This window comes from Populus nigra, chromosome 15 (genome assembly GCF_951802175.1).
Source record: "Populus nigra chromosome 15, ddPopNigr1.1, whole genome shotgun sequence".
NCBI lineage: Eukaryota > Viridiplantae > Streptophyta > Magnoliopsida > Malpighiales > Salicaceae > Populus > Populus nigra.
Genome location: NC_084866.1, coordinates 2,966,530 through 2,985,951, shown reverse-complemented (window position 1 = coordinate 2,985,951; position 19,422 = coordinate 2,966,530). Strand labels below are relative to the sequence as shown.

General features: G+C 32.8%; 3 protein-coding genes across 5 annotated transcripts; 2 read left to right on the top strand and 1 right to left on the bottom strand.

The window, feature by feature from the left end:
- The first annotated feature begins 4,355 nt into the window (after nucleotides 1–4,355).
- On the top strand, nucleotides 4,356–6,606 carry LOC133673709 (putative pentatricopeptide repeat-containing protein At1g12700, mitochondrial). Of its 2 annotated transcripts, none has more exons than XM_062094579.1 (2): nucleotides 4,356–6,376; nucleotides 6,553–6,606. In XM_062094579.1, exon 1 carries the CDS (start codon nucleotides 4,568–4,570, stop codon nucleotides 6,341–6,343), a length of 1,776 nt encoding a protein of 591 aa, XP_061950563.1. In that variant the 5' UTR covers nucleotides 4,356–4,567; the 3' UTR covers nucleotides 6,344–6,376; nucleotides 6,553–6,606. The 2 variants fall into 2 exon arrangements, with proteins under 2 accessions (XP_061950563.1, XP_061950562.1); XM_062094578.1 differs by having other exon boundaries at nucleotides 4,356–6,384.
- Nucleotides 6,551–9,727, top strand: LOC133673710 (alpha-L-arabinofuranosidase 1-like). Of its 2 annotated transcripts, none has more exons than XM_062094581.1 (5): nucleotides 6,551–6,614; nucleotides 7,543–7,668; nucleotides 7,749–7,805; nucleotides 7,913–8,105; nucleotides 9,509–9,727. In XM_062094581.1, exons 1-5 carry the CDS (start codon nucleotides 6,586–6,588, stop codon nucleotides 9,623–9,625), a joined length of 522 nt encoding a protein of 173 aa, XP_061950565.1. In that variant the 5' UTR covers nucleotides 6,551–6,585; the 3' UTR covers nucleotides 9,626–9,727. The 2 variants fall into 2 exon arrangements, with proteins under 2 accessions (XP_061950565.1, XP_061950564.1); XM_062094580.1 differs by lacking the exon at nucleotides 6,551–6,614 and adding an exon at nucleotides 6,936–7,309.
- A 7,374-nt stretch (nucleotides 9,728–17,101) lies between these two features.
- LOC133674350 (ethylene-responsive transcription factor ERF016-like) lies at nucleotides 17,102–17,997 on the bottom strand. The gene has a single exon (XM_062095404.1). It carries the CDS (start codon nucleotides 17,768–17,770, stop codon nucleotides 17,303–17,305), a length of 468 nt encoding a protein of 155 aa, XP_061951388.1. The 5' UTR covers nucleotides 17,771–17,997; the 3' UTR covers nucleotides 17,102–17,302.
- Nucleotides 17,998–19,422: the final 1,425 nt, after the last annotated feature.

The window sequence follows — 19,422 nt, the reverse complement described above, 5'->3', positions numbered from 1 at the left end:
TTTTTGGGTCACTTAGGGGTTAAATTGAAGAAATTCACAGCCAAGAACCAAACTTCAAAAGACACAGAACTACAAGGGCTCAATTGATTGAAATTGGGGTGATATTGAAGAAATTGATAGTTTAATGCTAATTTAGGGGCTAAATTGTATAAATCCAAGACCAAGGACCAAAATAGAAAAGATGTCGAAATATAGGGCTAAAATTGAAGTTTTGCCAGGGACCAAATTGCATAAACATCAAAGTTTAAAGTCAATTGGGGTGTAGATGAGATAAATCAGAAATCAAAGGACCAAAAAAACCTTTACCAAAACGATGCCGTTTTGATTACTGTTTATCTTCTTCTCCAATTTTCTCTGAAATGACAACTCAAGGGGGCTACTTTGCAGTTGCATTTAATGCCTCTAACATCCATCAAATTTGACAAAACATGCACGCAAATGATCACTTGACATCCCTTTACACCCTGGTATGGTCTGTTCAAGTTAATTGACACCATAACGGTTGAGACGTTGACCTAAAGTGTCCAATCCGACCAACCATTTTCCTACATATTTAATAGCTCGCGATGCACACTTTGAACCAACGGTTGAGATCCTTCTCAGTCGAACCAAAAGCCATGATTTGACACCATTAAAGATAAAATGTCCCTCTTCCACCCCCTATAAATAGATCTAGATTCCATGATTTGAGGATGAAGAAATTGGAGGCCAAAGTCTAAAAAAAACCAGCCATTCCCATGTTTTCATTTTTCTTCTCTTCCCGTCAGCCTTCTACGGCTCTCTCTACCTCTTTCACAATTGTCTTCTCTAGCGAGAATACCAATAACCCCAACCTACTCACCCCCACGAACACTAGCTCCTCCCTCAGCGATCGTTATCGCCCACCACAATGAACAATAACACCGTTGCAGACTTCTCCTTCCTGCACCATAGCAACCCAACCACCAACACCTCCGGGCACTGTTGCAATCACCATGAACGAACCTCCCACCCCAGCTAGCCACAACAAGGTTGACCCCACTTTCCTTCCTTCCCCCTTCTCCTTTACCATTTCTTTCCATGTCACGCCTGCATATAAGAAAGAGGGATGGGGGAATAATTAACCCCATGTCCTGGGCCGGGCTAGTCTTAACCTAACCTAAATTTCTGGGTCAGGTCTGGCTTGGATCAGAAAAAGAAAAAAAAGATTTTTTGGGTTGAGATTGGCCCCACCCAACTTTCTTGGGATTGGCCTAGTTACTTGGGTCGACCCATCTCACATATTTAATTATATATATATATATATATATATATTTAAAAAAATGAAAAAAATTCCAAAAAAATAAAAAAATCCCTTTAAAAAAGTATGATTTTATCGCATGTTTTTCTACCAATTTTATTTAATATTTGGTTGTATTTTTACACTGTAAGATATAAATTAGGTATTAAAATACTCGGCTTTCTTTAAAATATTTCTAAAAAAATTTCAAAATTTTTAAATTAGTTTCCCTTTTCAAAAGACAAAAAGAAACAAAAAAATATTTTATTTTTATGCATATGGCCAAATCCTAAAATTTTCCAAGTATATTTTCTTAAAAAGATAAAAATTGCATCTTTCTCATGTTTTAAAATGCAAAATGGATATCACAACTAGTTTATAATTATCTATTACGATTTGACTAAAATGTCAAAAAAAACCCTTTACCAATATTTTTTTTAGGGTCTAGATATAGACTTTAATATCTATGGGGTGTAATACTACATGATAGAGTACACCTTCAAGTATTAAAGATATAAGGTGTAAAATAAATACAATGCTAAACTTTGAACTTTAGAATGGTTAGTATTTCATCCGATGAGGTAGAGACTCTCTCATGAAGGGAGATTTGCCTTAGACCTTAGAAATGACAAATGAATAGAAATTCGACTTAGAAAAATAATCAAACAACAATGCAGCTTGCCTTAGGTAGGGTGCACTGGGGGTGATGCATCTTCCTCTTGCACAACTAGTCCCTTACTCAGACTCTTACATGCCATAAGTTCCTAGTAACTATAATACTAGATGGCGACTCCTGAACATTAATAATAATTTTATGATTAAACCCAAACTCAAAACCCTTCCCAACAACACGTACCTCCTCATGAGGCACAAAAAACCTCGTCATCGCCCTTCAACATTGTGGTGCACCCTACGACAAGTTGGCGACTTCACTGGGAAACACCTTGTCTAGCCGGACTAAGTTTTGCTTATTTGGTTGTTTGCCTATTTGTTTTGATCTATTTAATTTTAGCTCGCATTTTCACTGCTTTAACATTTTTATTTCCTGTTCATGCATAAGTACATCGGGTATAGGTTAATGCCCTCGCATTTTGATTTCGTGAGTAGACCCAATTCTAGGTTAGACGGGGAGTAGCGTTCTGCCTCATGACTTTCAATCGGGGTTTATATTTGTGAAATATCCAACTATAAACAAGTGTTTACTCGGTAATGATAGTCATACTATGCCCCAACCATTCCTTGTAAACCCCTATACTGCCTTCATGCAAGGTGATCACTAGGCAGTTCATAGACCTTTTTAAACTAGGCAGAAAGCCTATCTATCATGTAATAGTCTAGAACCTTCATTTAGAGCATGAACTCCCTAAATATTGAGTTTGTGAATGACTGCATCAGTGAAAATAAATATTGTGTTTATGAATGACCTCAATGACGATATTGAATATTATGATTGTGATCGACTACAACGATAGTAATGCTCATGTGTTTTTTCTTACCACAATGGTGGACCCAATAATGTGTGATAAAGTCTACCATTTCAGACAGAGACTAATGAAAATAATAAAGTATGTCATTTCAAACGAAGACTAATGAAAATAATAAAACCTGTTGTTTCAGACAAGGACTAGTGAGATTGGTAAAGTCTGTCATTTTGAATGACTACGAATAAGATTGATAAAGTCTACCGTTTTGGATGAAGACTAATAAGAATGGTGAAGTTTGTTATTTTGGACAGAGATAAATGAAAATGTTAAGGTCTGTCATTAGGCGAAGACCAATATAATGATATGGTATCATAGTTATATTTGTATCTCTAGTCTACATCTAGGTACTATGATCTCCTAGATGTAGACTATAGATACAAATATAGTCTATTATTTGGACGAAAACTAATATGATTGATGAATATCATAGTCAGGATAGAAGCTTAAATAATTTTACAAAAATAATGTCTATGAGGTAAAGAATTAATATAAATAAATTATGCTCACGAGACATAAAATAATATTATGCCAACCATGCCTATAGGGAAGAGAAAAAAAAATGTGGGAATTTAAATGGAATGCAATGGTGCAAATTATAATACGAAAAATTAAATGGACTGTAATGACAAAATTCGAATGTGATACTTGAATGGGTTGTAATGATAAAATATAACTTGTGATATCTTAATTATTTGTAATAGAAGAATTTATTATATGATATTTAAATATGTCATAATAAGCATAAGAAAATTACGAAGATGAAAAGATATTGTAACATGACATAATATTATTATAAATGAGTGTAAAAAATATTCAAGATATAATTGAAAGAGACAAATTGAGTGTAAGGTACATGAGAATAAAAGAAAAGTATATGTAAATTAGAAACGAACCGAAAGTATACTAGTTTTTTTTCTTCAAATTATATGGATAAGTCATAATGGACATTATAGACATTTAAATTAAAATTGATACTGATAAATCAATAATAATATAATAGATAATATGATTAACTAACAAAATCAGTTGGTTAAAATAAAATAAAAGCTTGGGAAAGCCGAGAAGGCATATAATTATAATGAATAAAAATCTGTTGCTACCTTGGTCGTCTGTTGCTCTCCTCTAGTCATACCAGCAATAGCCTATCTTGTTGCAGACGACGCTGCGCCTAATGATAAGAATCCATTTTGCTTGGGGGGAGGTCGACGAAGCAGGATTTTGATAATATTTTTTAAAATAATTTATTTTTTATTTTTTAAAATTTTTAAAAACTTTTAAAACTTATTAAAGTTTTAAAAAACTTTTAAAACAAATAATGTATATAATAATACTGCAGGAAGGATAAAAAAATCTTATGGTACCGTGACCTCCTGAGAGGACTTCAATATTTGGAAACGCGGTTGAGATTATATTTTTAAAAAATTTGAAATTTTTTTATTTTTTGTTAAAATTTAATATGATTTGTATGTTTTGAATTATTTTGAAGTATTAATATCAAAATTAATTTTTAAAAAATAAAAAAAATCATTGATATACATTTTAACACGAAAAATTATTTAAAAAGCACCCATAATCACAACCACACTGCCACACACACTTAACCTTAAACTTAGTTACCTTAAACTTAGTTTCTTTCTCGAACTAAACACATTTGTTCTATTTTAGGACACAAACAAAGGCAAACAAAATACAGTTTTTGATAAAAGAGAAGGAAAAGATTTGAGGCGAAACGTTACCGTTTCAGCCTAGGTTAAGCCCTTTCTCCCCTTCCTTCTTCTCTTCTCTGTTTTAGCCGTTCACCTCAGTCTCCCTACTTCAAGTGGTGATGATGATGGCGATGGCAATGAAACGGCAAAGGGTTTTAATGGCTATTTCTTCTTCTTCTTCAGCTTCAATCCCTTTTGGACTTGCTTCTCAGAGAAGCCAAACTGAAATGGGTATGACTGTCTTTCTTCATACTTCCAGTGGTAGTGGTAGGCAAAAGTGCCAAAAGGGGTGTTCTTTTACTAATATTGAAGATGCCTTGTGTCGCTTCAATGACATGGTTCATATGCATCCCCTGCCTCGTATTGTCGATTTTAATGATTTTTTATCAGCTCTTGTCAGAATCAAACAATATGGGGCTGTGCTTTCTTTTTCCAAACAAATTGAATTGCTGCTGATCGAACGGAACGTATGTCATTTTAGCATTTTGATTAATTGCTACTGTCGCTTGCAACGTGTCGATTTTGGGTTCTCTGTCTTTGGGAAGATCATTAAGCTTGGTTTTGAACCTAATGTTGTGGTTTTTTCTACTTTAATTAATGGCCTTTGTATTGAGGGTAAATTTGCTCGTGCTGTGGAATTTTTTGATGAGATGGTGGAAAGAGGATATCGACCTAATCTACATACTTATACCACGGTTATAAAAGGTTTGTGTAAGATTGGAAAGACCCCTGTCGCTGTTGAATTGCTAAAGAAAATGGACAATGAAGGTTGCCAACCAGATGTTGTGACATACATAACGATTATTGATAGCCTTTGCAAGGATAGACTAGTGAAAGAGGCTTTCGATATCTTCTCTGCGATGAAGGGTAAAGGGATTCAACCAAATGTTGTCATTTACAATTCCTTAATGCATGGCCTATGCAACTCAGACCATCAGGAAGAGGCTCCAGCTTTTGTCAACGAAATGATGAGTTTGAACATCATGCCAGATGTCATTACCTTCAACATTTTGGTCGATACACTTTGTAAAAAAGGTAAGATTTCAGAGGCTCAGGGAATAGTCAAGACAATGATTGAAAAGGGTGTGGAGCCTAATACCGTGACTTATAGTTCGTTGATGAATGGATATCTTCTGCAAAACAGAGTTTCTGAAGCTAGAAAGGTATTTGATGCGATGATAACCAAGGGCTGCATACCTGATGCTTTTAGTTACAACGTCTTAATCAATGGATGTTGTAAGGCCCAGAGGATTGATGAGGCAAAACAACTTTTTGATGAAATAAGTTTTCGAGGCTTAATTCCAAACACTGCTAGTTACAACACTCTTATAAGTGGCTTGTGTCAAGTAGGGAGAATTTTGGAAGCAAAATATCTTTTCAAGGATATGCATGCCCAGGGCTGCTCCCCAGATCTAATAACTTACTCAATTTTGCTTGACGGCTTAAGCAAACAAGGTTACATTGATGAGGCATTGGAACTATTTCGAGAAATGCAAAATAGTTACTTGAAGCCTAATTTGGTGATCTATAATATCTTAATTGATGCCATGTGCAAATCTGGGAAGCTTGAAGAAGCAAGGGAGCTGTTTTCGGAACTCTACGTGAAAGGATTGCTGCCTAATGTTCAGGTTTGGACTACAATAATCAGTGGACTTTGCAGAGAAGGATTGCTAGATGAAGCATGCACAGCTCTCAGACAAATGGAAAGGGATGGCTGCCCACCAGATGGTTGGTGCTACAATGTTATTGTCCGAGGATTTCTCCGGAACAACGACGCATCAGGGGCAAAACAACTTTTGCAGGAAATGTTTGATAGAGGATTCTCTGCAGATGCCCACACCAGAACCTTGATGGGAGATCTGTTGTCTAATGATGGCATGGCAATCTTGGTTTGAAAAAGTTGCTTGGCGAATCTGAATGTTGTCAAGGTGAAAAGGTGATGTAAATTTTCCGTACCCAGTGCTGCTAGTTGATGGTGCAAATATTACCCGACTTTTCTCAGTTTGTTCCTGTCGCAATTTTAACAATATTCATTTGCTTTTGTTTCGTGTAGTTGTTACTATTTTGGGACTGGTATGTTGACAACATTTTACTTTTACTGCAGGCAGGATAAGACCCATCTGGTGGAAAAGGAGAAATGAGAGAAGAATATGCAAAATTAGTCATGTATGGAACACAAACTCTGACTTGCCTATGCAAATCTGTTTATTGCATTAGATGAAAGAATCAGTTTTGAGTCCTTGGAAAGCAGCATGTACTTCTAATTTGAAGTATTCACCCTCTATTTAGATGTTATGTTATTGAGGTGATATGACAAACTCCGACTTGCCTATGCAAATCTGTTTATTGCATTAGATGAAAGAATCAGTTTTGAGTCCTTGGAAAGTAGCATGTACTTCTAATTTGAAGTATTCACCCTCTATTTAGATGCTATGTTATTGAGGTGATATGACATTTTTTCATGTAGCATTACTCATATTTGCATTTATCTTCCAAGAGTCCTTGTGGTAGTTAGGTTTTACAAGTTTGGAACTTGGATGTGTTGTCAAATTATCCATTATTGAGATTTCAAAGATTAGTTGCTATGATATGGTCTCCTGATCTCAATTCTATATTAAGTTATATTTGACAAAGATTTTATTCAAAAAAAGTGTCTAAGGTCTGCAAATGTCACTCTTCACTCCAGATTCTGGAAGATAGACCAGTTTCAGAACTCAAATTCATGTGCTTTTTTTCTACCAGGAAATTATTTCAAGTTCTACAATGCCATAAAAAGTGCCTATCCTGACATCAAAATAATCACAAACTGTAATGAGTCTTCTCATTCTTTGGATCACCCAGCTGATTCCTATGATTTTCATGTAAACATCCTGTCACAATAGCTTTGTTTTCTTTCTGTTTAGCAGTATTGTACTTGTGCATATTTTTATTGGGCAGAAAACACAATTGTAATCCTCTTTTGTTCTTTAAACTAGATTTATACATCATCCAGCAACCTGTTTTCTATGACTCATCAGTTTGATTGCACATCTTGCACTGGTCCTGAGGTGTGTGATATGCTTTTTGACAACTACTGACTAAAATATGTGATTAGTCATGGGATTTTCTATTTTTCAGGCTTTTGTGAGCGAGGATGTGTGAGTGGAAAAGATGCGTGCACAGGAAGTCTTTCAGCTGCACTCACTGAAGCTGGCTTCCTCACTGAGCTGGAAAAGAACAGGTTTGTCATGGCTGAAGTACCTTTCTGTGTTTTCATACTCATCATGAAAATTCCAGGAGGGCTTTATTTCTCCATTGCAGCAATATTGTGGAGATGGCAAACTGTGCACCACTTTTGGTGAATCACAATGATAGGAGGTACCAATCTCATTCTATTCTGCAAAAATTAATTCAGGCATGCACGTCAAGGAATAACATTTTCTTTTACTGGGTACTCTGACATTGAATGGAACTAGTCTATGAAGGTGGACTCTAGATGCAATTGCCTTCAACTCGTCAAAGCACTATGGAAATCCGAACTACTGGGTGCCAAAGTTCTTCATAGAGTTGAGGGGAGCAACTCTTTTTGATGCTAAGCTACAGACAAATTTCTCTACACTTATTGCATCTGCAATTACTTTGCAAAATTCTAATGGTGAAACTTACCTGAAATTAAAGGTACGCTAATACCAGCATAGCTTGCAGTGATCATGTCCTAAACACCAATTAAATTCTACTGGGTGCATGTTGTCCTCTCTCCATTTCCTACAACTTCATTTCATTTGTTAACAGAATCAAACAATAACAGGATGCCACAAACCGATTCTTTCTCAAGATCATCAATTTAGAAAAATAAATTAATACATGATGTGTAATTATATGAAACAATCGAAATAATTTTATTTGTGGCTGGTGTCTTTGCCTGCTATTTATGTTAATTTAATTGGCTAATTTCACCTTGTAAAATATATCTATATTGTTGCTTTTTAATGTCAAAGCTGCTTTGTAAATGTCTAGTCATGGCTGAAGTAATTTTCATCCGAAAAACAGCGAAGTACAACACTATTTGAGGTCTGTGTTATCCTCCTAATGGTGAAGGTAGGGTCTGGGTCTGGGTCTGGCATCAAGGATAACATCGATATCTGCAATTGTAGTTGTTAAACCTAGTTTGGTATATTGATTATAGAAACCCGGATCAGGAGCCTAATTCGGGCAAGCTTTGTAGTTAAATTGGACAAGAAAATGACTTGGTTAAATTTATTTGACTTCGTTGGATTTGGATTTTTAGTGATTTGATTGATTAAAAATATATTTTTGAATCATTCTTAAAATTGAGTTCCAAATCATGTTCTCGTATAACTTAGGGTCATTTTGTATTTTTGTTTATAATATTTTTTTATATTTAATTTAGGTCTTTTTTTGGTAGGTTTTTTTTTTAATCTTGATTTTATGTCGTGTATAATGGGTTAGTCGAGTTAACTCAAATTGACTTGATTTTTTTTAAAAAAAATTTTTATGACTATTTTTTTTTAATTTTATTATTTTACAATAAATTATTATCCCTTGACTTTGTTATTTTTTAACTTTTTTTTTTCTATTTAGTTATTCTAAAAGTAGGTTAGTAAAGTTATCTTGGATTGACTCATGATTTTTTTTTTTGTAACTTTTTTATTGAACTTTGATTTTTTATTAGGTCATCCTTTTAATATATATTTTTTTATCTCAATTTTATATTGCAAGTTGTTAGTTCATCAAGTTATTTTTTTTTTAGTGTTATATTTTATATATTTTTTTTATCTTTAATATTAAGTTATTAGACCTTGAATTTTATAATTTTTTTTATTTATTTTACGGATTCTTTCAATTTTATATCTCAGATTGTATTTTTGTTTAATTTAATCCGAATTCTCTCATATTATAATCTAAATATTTTTTTTTTTAGCATTGGAAAATGTTTGCCCAGCCTGCGGCGCAGTGCTTGCACATATCTAGTAACAATATTAAAATATGTACCTTCTACTACGTGACTTCCATTATTCGTCTTCAAAGAGTTGGACTAACGATTATGCTTGGATTTCCAGACGAGGATTATGAAGCACTGGCTTGCGCTGATAAAGTGCACAAGATTTTACCTCACAAGTCCCTGGGAAATTCAAGCTCCGTCTGTAATAAAAACTCAGTTGCTCATGAGAAAATAACGGATAATTGGTGTGTTCTTCAGCCAGGAATCCAGAAGATTTGTTACACAATAATAGGTTTAACAGTTTTATTAATGAAAGTTTATGTCGGTATTTACCCTAGCAGTTTGACTGTACGTATGTTGTTAGACTCATGGCCAGAAACAGTTCATCAAAAAAACTCTCATCAGTAATTTGTGCACTATCATTAAGTTTGTTGGTAATAAATATATTGATGGATTTACAGACAGACAAAGCACGCTAGAAAAAAATATCCCCACTTTATTCCATTGATAAATATAACATATTACCAACAAAATACCATTTGTAATTCTATCGGTACGTTAACAGTAGCAGTGATATTTGCAGTAATTCATTTTCAATTCTCTGTAATATACTAATGGAGTTGTGCCGTCGGTAATATTTTAAAAAATATATTGAACAAAAGTAGAAAAGTAATTAAAATAAATTTATTTGATAAATTTAAAATAAGTTAGTGTAAAAATCAAATATTTATTACATATTTAAACATTCATATTTTCAAATATAATAAATTTAAAATAAAGGTGATGCTGGAAGAGGAGGATGAGGAGGTTGGTCGTTGCCGAGATCGTGGGGTCAATTAGGAGGTGCACATGAACCTTCCATTTGTGATCTCATCTTCATTACCAACCGGCGGAGTTCTTCATAATTAGCAATGAGTCATTCATATTTATCATTAAGATGAGTTGTCTGATCCTATACCTGTTGGTCTAACATCCCCGTGAACTCTAGAGTTTGAACACTCAGAATCAATTGCGGGCATCCAACTGTCGAAGCACTATGAGTCGTCCGCAAGTTCTTGGTTGTAGTGTTAGAAAGTCCGTACACCTGATTTGTATCGAACCCACAAGACAATCATGCCTTCAACCACAAATCTAGATCGATATCCAGAAGGGTTGAAGGATTGTCCATGTATTTCTCATTCAATCGGTTGTTATATGTATCTTGAAAATAAAAAATAAATTCATCAAATTCAAGGAAATAGTAACATAAGAAAAAAAATGATTGAAAATCAACATACCATAAAGTACCGAGCTCGGCTATCAATGAACTATTGCACCTATTTTTGGCGGTTATCGCTCCACACATGCGTTTCAACAAAAAGCTACATTGGGCTTGACTTGCATCCAAGAACCGCAACCTATAATAAAAAAAATGTTGTCATTTAAATATATTTATATAAAAAAACTAATAAAAAATGGATGTAATTAAAAAAATACTACCATCTACTTCGTATGCGAAATGAACAGAACGGAGCCGTCGATGTGCGTGGTAACGAAACCATGAACACGCCAATTTTGGTTATTCGTATCGGACTGTGACCATCAAGTGAAACATGTGGATGTCATGTGCTAAATGTATTCCACCCATACAACCTCTGAGACGTACGACAGTCTTAAATCCTTCCAAACCGCCACGTCATTCTAGCTTGGAAGCTCTCTTTCTTTTGCATATTTTTTTGCTTTCTTTTGTACCTCGTACAAAAAATCACGCAACCTATATGATATAAATTATTTATTTGTTAGCAAATGAAAAATAAAATTTTAATAGTTGGAATAAAAAAAACTATCCTAAGTTCGATCTTAACTAATTGCAGCATGATTCTCCAAAACCCTCCTCGCAGCATTATCATCAGCTCTCTCCCATTCAATTTTTCCCTTTAAGTAAAAAATTATGAAAGGAAAATTTCAGTAATTTAAATAAACAGTCCAAATTAACATAATAAAATATTTCAGTTAATACTAACACTGAACAATGAAATCCATGCATCGACCTGCAGTTTCTATTTAGGATATTTGGAAACCTGGCTTCGTTGAAATGATAAGATTTTCATTGACGATGTTATTGTTCTAGCAGCCTCAATGTTTGTAAATCTTAAATTGCATTCGTTAAATGATATTATGTTTTCAAAAATTATTAAACATGTCATTGTGAAAGCAAAACAAATTACATTGAAAGGTTGAAGAGCTTGCGTCATTGCACTCGTACTTGCGAGTAAATGGATCCTACTGTAAACGAACCCCCTCAACGTTGCATCATCGCCCTCGACAAGCCCGCGTCATAAGTCAATATCTATGCCTCAAATGTCTATTCTTGGTTAACACCTAACGACTTATGGTTGTCAACATTACTGCTAAAAGAACTAGCAGCAATCATATCCTTGCAACGGGCAATAAATTTTTCACTAGGCATCTACACAAATTAATGGATAAAACAAATTAAATGATTCCTATTTTCTAAAAAAATTTGGCAGCATCTCCCTTATACAGGAGACTACCCAAGATTTTTAAGTCTATAAATACACAACACATATGCCACAAACTAGATGATTTTATTCAATTTCTTCTAACAATTTTGCATTATTTAATTTCGTTGAAATTCATTTTCTACATGGTAATATTTTTAATCATAAATTTACAAAAAAAAATTCAAAAGATAATGGAAAAATTATTATAATAACAACTAAAATTCAACACAATTATTTCTAAGTGATAATATTTTTAATCCTAAATTTAAAAAAATTATTCTAAATGGAAGAAATACAAAATAATAATTAAAATTATTCCTAAACATTAAATTAAAATTGAACAACAAATTTGAAAAAAAAACTAAAATTCAACAAAATAATGCAAAATTATTTCAAGAAAAACTAAAATTCATGTCATTTATTAATTCATAAAATTATTAAGAACACAAAATTGAGAAAAAATAATGACAAAAAAACATAAATAATGCAAAAAAAAAACACAAAAAAAGAAGAAAAATGAATGAAAATTATTACCTTAATGGCGTGCTTTATTTCAACTTTGAATTAAAAAAACAAAAATATTAAAAATAAGAACAAAAATTAAAAAAGACAACATACCTTAGGATGAGAAGAGAAGATAATGTTTGATCTTAGGTGAGAAGGAGAGAGAAAATAGAAGAGAAAGAGAGAGAAACTGGTATGTGAGAGAAGAAGATGAAGCCCCAATCTGTCATGATTTACGTTCTTGATTTTTGTTTTTATCGACGAGATATTAAATATTAATATTTTTAATATTTCCATTAATGATTCCATTTCTAAAGTCAAATTGAGATTTAATGGTCTTGGTATCTAGGTTTTGTTTACCAATAGAATTACAGATGAAAAATTAAATATGAATATTTTTAATATTTTTATCTGTGATTTTGTCTATAAAGTCAAATGGAAATTTTCAACTTACACAAAAATTTTCAGAAAGCCCCTCCAAATATTACCAACGGCTTTTCATTTTATCAGTAAAAAAAGTGAACAATCCAAAAATCATTAATTATCACCGTATTGAGAAGTGAATAGTTCTCATAGTTTCTAGAATATACCAACAGACACATTTCATCGGTATACTCGCATGTAATGAATACCGTAAACAATGTCAAGATGAAGGGGCACAATTCTCGTGGTCTCTAGAATATACCAATGGACACATTCCATCTGTATATCAGCATGTAATGTATAGTTTGTCTATATTTTTGTCAGTGTAAAACAAGGTCTTGTGAAAAATTGTATATGTATTCCCTATCTATCCATCTTGCAAATACTTAAATTCACAGCTGCACACATTGCACAATAACACAATCATACCTAGTCCTAAATCCTAATAGTCCAGGTTAGAATATAGATGTTTGGTTTTCACTATGGATTACCAACCAGCTCTTAAGTGATCATTTCTAAATGAAGGATTGCCTATGTAATAAATTTGTTGGCATTGCTTGGTGAAAACAAAGATATCATCGACGTTGTGGAGTCTAGCCTTTGGATTAATTTTGATCAAACCATGATAGAGATCTACTGTGATTTCTCTGTTAGTGGTGTCATACCAATAGCATTTGATTAAAAATACTCTTGTTTGCTTGCTATGATATTACAATTCAATAACTTCTCATAGTATTAAATTTCCTCTCACGGCACAAACCTTACAGTTATATGTATTTCTATCATGCACGTATTCTTCAGTATGAAACATATATCCATTAAAGAAATATCGGTTGTAACACTTCACCTTCTTTCAAGACTCAGACATAGTAAAGACAAAGTAATACTAGCATTCTCATTCGATTAATAAATCTGGTTACATAAAGTACAATTGTGAACAGTTAATGAGAATGTGTAATGAAATTAAATTTCCCGAGAGATAAGAATAATTAAACGATACTTATACATGTTCTAAACCACATGGAAAATTATTCAATTTGTAATTGAAAGATTTGAAATTTAGTCAGCTGTGAGTTTTATGACAGTAAAATATTGATGTTGTTGCTTGCGAGGAATTCAATAATGTATCGATTTGTGATATTATAAGAGATAAATTTGTCAAAAATAACATGGTAAGTAGTATACTTACTAAATAAAAGGTCTTGGTTTATCGCAGTTAAATAACATATAATTATATGCTTGTTTGAATTCTATTTCTGATAAATATCTTCCTCTCACGATATTTTTTGGTACGGGTCACCTAGGATGAGAGAATATTGATAAGTTTCCACTCGAAGGCACTTCCCCATCATCATCATGCCTTGGAACACGTTGATTCTTATTCTAACCTGAGTCTCAAAATAGTACGAGATAAATGTTGAGATTTCTTCAACAATATAGGTCTCGCATATCGAAGCCTCAATGTATGCCTTGTTTTTTACTTTTCTCTTATGGTTGAACAAGTAAATGCATGAAATTAAATGGATGTTTTGAAATATACAAAGAAAGACAATAAAATTTTAATTAAGATGTATGTGTAAACCCTAACTTCTCGAGTGGATACATCCATCTTTATTGAATTGGGCCTCCAACTTTTGTCTCAAATGATAAATGTATGGGTAAATGCTCTATCGAGTCAAAAAATAATGAAGAGAGTATCATCTCAAGTTTGCATATTGTCCAGATAATATTCACTTTAAGCCTCTTTATGTGTTGTGTCCGTAACTTGTTGGAGCATGTATCTCTAAAAAAGTAATTGATTTTTGTGAGTATATCTCATATCATCTTTGGCAATAAATCCTGGTAAGCTAATAAAATGAGTGTTTGCATAAACATGAGTCAATCATGGCTCTTCATTACATACAATATGCAATTCTCTAAATTTATTAAATTTGATATGTTTGAGGCATGTCCATAAAAAAAACACAGACTTTTAAGGTATTGATAGACAAATAACTGTGCATTCTTGTTTAAGGCGAAGCTGGCTTTGGGCTTTACAACCCGTGATCCAACATAAATCAACTCTATATCTTTACGATGAGAAAACAAAGTTATATCTATTCTAGCCTTGATGTCGTCCTTTGTCTTCCCCTTCACATCCATAACCGTGTTGAAAATATTTTTAAACACGTTTTTTTTCTATGTGCATGATATTAAGGTTATGGCCAATGAGATTGGTCTTTCAATAAGAAAACTCTTAGAAAATACTTTACTTACCTAATTGTGAGTCAAACCAAAATCATGAAACTTCTGCTTACTAGATTGAAAATCAAACACAATGTCATCGAACTCTAACACCACGTTATACAATCCTTCACCTAAAAGAATTGGTGGTGCAACGTCCCTTTTAATCTATCAACAAATAAGTCCTCTATGTTCTTTCTGAACTTGTGATCCATTGGTAAGAACCATTGATGGTAGTAAAAAAAGATGATTTACCATCATTTATTAGCGTGAATGCCTTTTTTTTATTTTCTATACAGTATAAACATGCTAATTTTTCATGCGTGCTCCAATAAAAAACCATTTTATAACTTGGAAAATCATTGATAGTCCTCATCAAAGTTGCCTTCAACAGAAAATTATGTTTCCTTAATACATCATAAATCAAAACCTTAGATGATCACAACTACATTAACTCATCAATCAATGGTCGAAAACAAACATCTAAGATAAAATGCTTTAATTATGTTTCCTCAATTTCTCTTTCAGCATGTTCCCTTTAGGTAAAATGCTTCTTACCCATTTGACAATTCTGTCATAACCAGTCTCACTCAACTTGTGATCTAATTTAATGTTGAACACCTGTGCAATGACCGATAATCTACTGTGATTTTTGCAACCATCCTATAATGATTCGTCAAAATCTTTCAAAAGATAAAAAAAAAATGGTCGCGTCTACATTAGATTTTTCATCTACGATTGGACATTAACCAACATGACCCTAATTCATTCACATCATATCCATAACCATATTACTGTAAGAATTGTTAGTTTTATCTACAACTTCATGAACGTCGCTAGAACTAGAAGTTGACCCAACCATCTTTTCTTCCATGGTAATGTGAGGAACATATGGTTCTCCGTGTCCATACCAACACAGATATTTCTTGTTGAACTCTTTTTATAGAAGATGCATCGTTGCAACATCTGGATCGAGAAATTTTACACCTCTTGTATGGACATCTAATACCCCCTCCACTAATATTTCTCGGATTAGATAGTGCATAATTAATAAAACCCTAAACTCCTTTAAAATAATTCATCATCGGTAACCTTTGAGGTGTATCTCTATACATCAATGATCAATCATTCATTACTTATATCTAACCTATATAAAATAATGATGACAACATATATTAATTAACTACGTTAACTAAATGATTTGCAAAAATATTAATTTAGCTCAAACTTATTCAATTTATTTTAATAGTTCTTATAATTCATTATCAATTATCAACATAAATTCAAATTTCTACACATTTACCAAAAATCTAAACTTTGTAATAAAATTGACTAAATATATAAAACAAACTCGTTAAATAGTTCATTATTTATTTCATTACAAAATACCTAAGTCATAAATTCCCCATAAGATTCATTAATTTTACAAAATCTAAAATGAACTCCAACATGTACAAATCATAAATCCATACAATAAATTTGTATGAGAAAAAACTATACAACATGTAAACAACCAAACAAAGCACATATACTATAAAAAAAATATGCATAAAAAAAAATCAACATTTTAAAATTGAGTTCAAATTAAAAAAAAGGATAGATTTACTTACTTAAAGTGGAGAATGCTTAATAAAATTTAAATCAGAACCTGGATGCTGACAAACTAAGTGTTATGGTGGCTGAATTTGTTATGAAATGTTGAATTATGTTAAGATTGGAGGAGGGGATGGGTGTTTGTTGCAAAAAATAAGAAAAAAGAAGAAATGGAGGGGGAGGAAGGTTGATAATTATGTCATAAATTAAAAATCACTGACGACCTTACTACAATTATTGTCAATAAAAATACAACGTTACAATACAATTTATCTTTTTAAATTCCAATGTAATATTTTATTATTTTTTTGATGTATATAAAGAAAAAAAATTTATCGATATTTATTGATGAATATAGACATAAAAAAATTTATTAATAAAAGTTATTGCAATACACCAATATTTTATTTATATTTTTTAAATTTTCTAGTAATGAAAGACAACAATATTGAAGCAAGGGGGGATTAAATACATACAGGAAATTTTATTTTTCTTTCCTTTCTTTTATATCTGTTTACGAATCAAAGATTACAAAATCTTAGAAAAATGCACAAGCAGAATCCTATCAACTATGATTAACGAATATTATGCAAGTAGAAAGAACCAACCCCGATTCCCAGGACAAACAAATAGTGGAGAGAAGAGAGAACGCTCCACTAACAAACTTAAACTGTCCACACACCAGGTGTTTGATAGTATGCCCCACTAAAAATCCCCTCCAAGCATTCCTCCATATTCTCTCCACCACCCAAGTACACCTCTCCACTCCTCCCAGACGGCACTTCACACAACCCAGGTCCCACAATCCTCTCTGCGGGCTCCACAGTACTCCCCCTTCTTGCATGCCTAGAAGCAACCTCCCTGATCTGCATGGGAGACAATACCTGATCTGTCATGGCAGGGATTTCCGGTATATTCGTTGGAAAATTAAACGTCGCCGAAGGCCCTCGTAAACACAAAACAGCAGCATCATATGCTCTTGCTGCTTCCTCTGCAGTATTATATGAACCTAACCATATTCTATCCCTGCTGTTAGGTTGCCTTATTTCTGCTACCCATTTTCCCCACTTTCTCATCCTCACTCCCTTGTAACGCCCGCTATCATCTCCTCTCTCCCTTCTTTCTCTCACCATTTCAACGCTGGTTTTCCAAATACTGAGAACCCTGTGGGTAATCGCTTATATAAGGCTACTGTTCCGTGAGAGGATGCGGATGGAGGCGTGTGTGATTTCCACGTGGTCTGATGTTGATTGAGGTGGGAACATGGAAATTGGAAAGTGGCTAGGTGGTGAATTTCCAACCCTCAAGATTCTTCTGGGTGCTTACACGTTCTTGAGATTTTTGTGGCGGCGAGCAAAAGTTAACACGTAGATGATATGTTCGAACCTCGCCATGCACCTGCCTTTTCTTATCGTTATCGGCTTATTGACTGGGTTCTCGAAGGTCAACTATATTCTTCTTTAGTGATGGCTTGTTGTCCCTTTGCGACTACACGTGATGACTTGGTGATGATAAGCTCAGATTAACAAGATTAGAGAGAATAGAAAGAAAAGAGAACAGAAATTCAGAAAGAACAGAAACAAGAGAGAGCAGAGAAGAATGAGCAGAGAAATGAGATTAATCCTCTGTATTTTCTCACGTTTCCATACACCTGTTTATATATAATGATTTTTTTTCTAATTTCAATTGATTTAACCCCTTTATTCAATTACTAACTACTAACTAACTCAACAGCTTTTCTAACTAATTAACTACTAACAGTAACTTCCAGCTAACAAAATTCCACCAGACTAACCGTTATTCTTTCAGTGATGTTATTGCTTCTTGTTGCTCCTCTTCCAGCGTTCATCATGTCTCCTAGTTGCCTTGTAATAGGTGACCTTGCTTGTCTTTTAAAATATTTTTAATTTAAAAATTTATTAAAATTATTTTTTTATTTTAAAAAATTATTTTTAATTCTAACATAATAAAATAATTTTAAAATATAAAATAATTAAAGTAAAATAATTAAAAATTTTCAATTTTTTTAAGAGAGTTTTTAAAATATAAAAACGAATAGAGTCTAAGCCACTGAAAAGATGTTTTTGAAAAAAAATTTAGATTTTAAAAAAAAAAAGATTTAGATCATTTTAATTTATAAATGTTAAAATTAAATTTTAAAAAATTAAAAAATAATATTTTTATATATTTTTTTAAAAAAAGTAATCGCTGCTATAATATCAAGGAGGCTGTGATATTAAATTAAATTTTAAGTTAAATTAAATAAATTATTAATTTAGTGAAATCTTGTTAATTTAATTTGATTAATTTATACAAAAGACTAAAAAAAATTAAAAAACAAGATGATTTTTTTAATAAAAATATTAATTTAGGCTGCCTCCGTTAAAGATAATATAATTACTCAAAACTCTTTTCCATATTAATTTCTAAATTAAATCAGTTTCCGGACCGATCCGACAACTATGATTTCTACCACCTCTCTCTCTTTTCTCTTTCGTTAATTTTAATTAATTTCTTTTAGGTTCTTATAGATGGATTCAGGAGGGATAAACTGTTGCTCGTTGAATTCCAAATGATTTGACCATTGACTGATCTGGTTCGCTACCATAAAAAAGTGCACCGTCATCAGCCGATTGCAGCGAAGGACCTCCGATGACGATATGATTTTGAAGATGGGCTTCTCTCTGTTTCAGGTATCTGGATGTTTGATGATTGAGGAAGAGAGGAATCCATTCCACGCCCCCACCAAAATCGACCACATTAATTCGAGTCTTTTGAAACACTT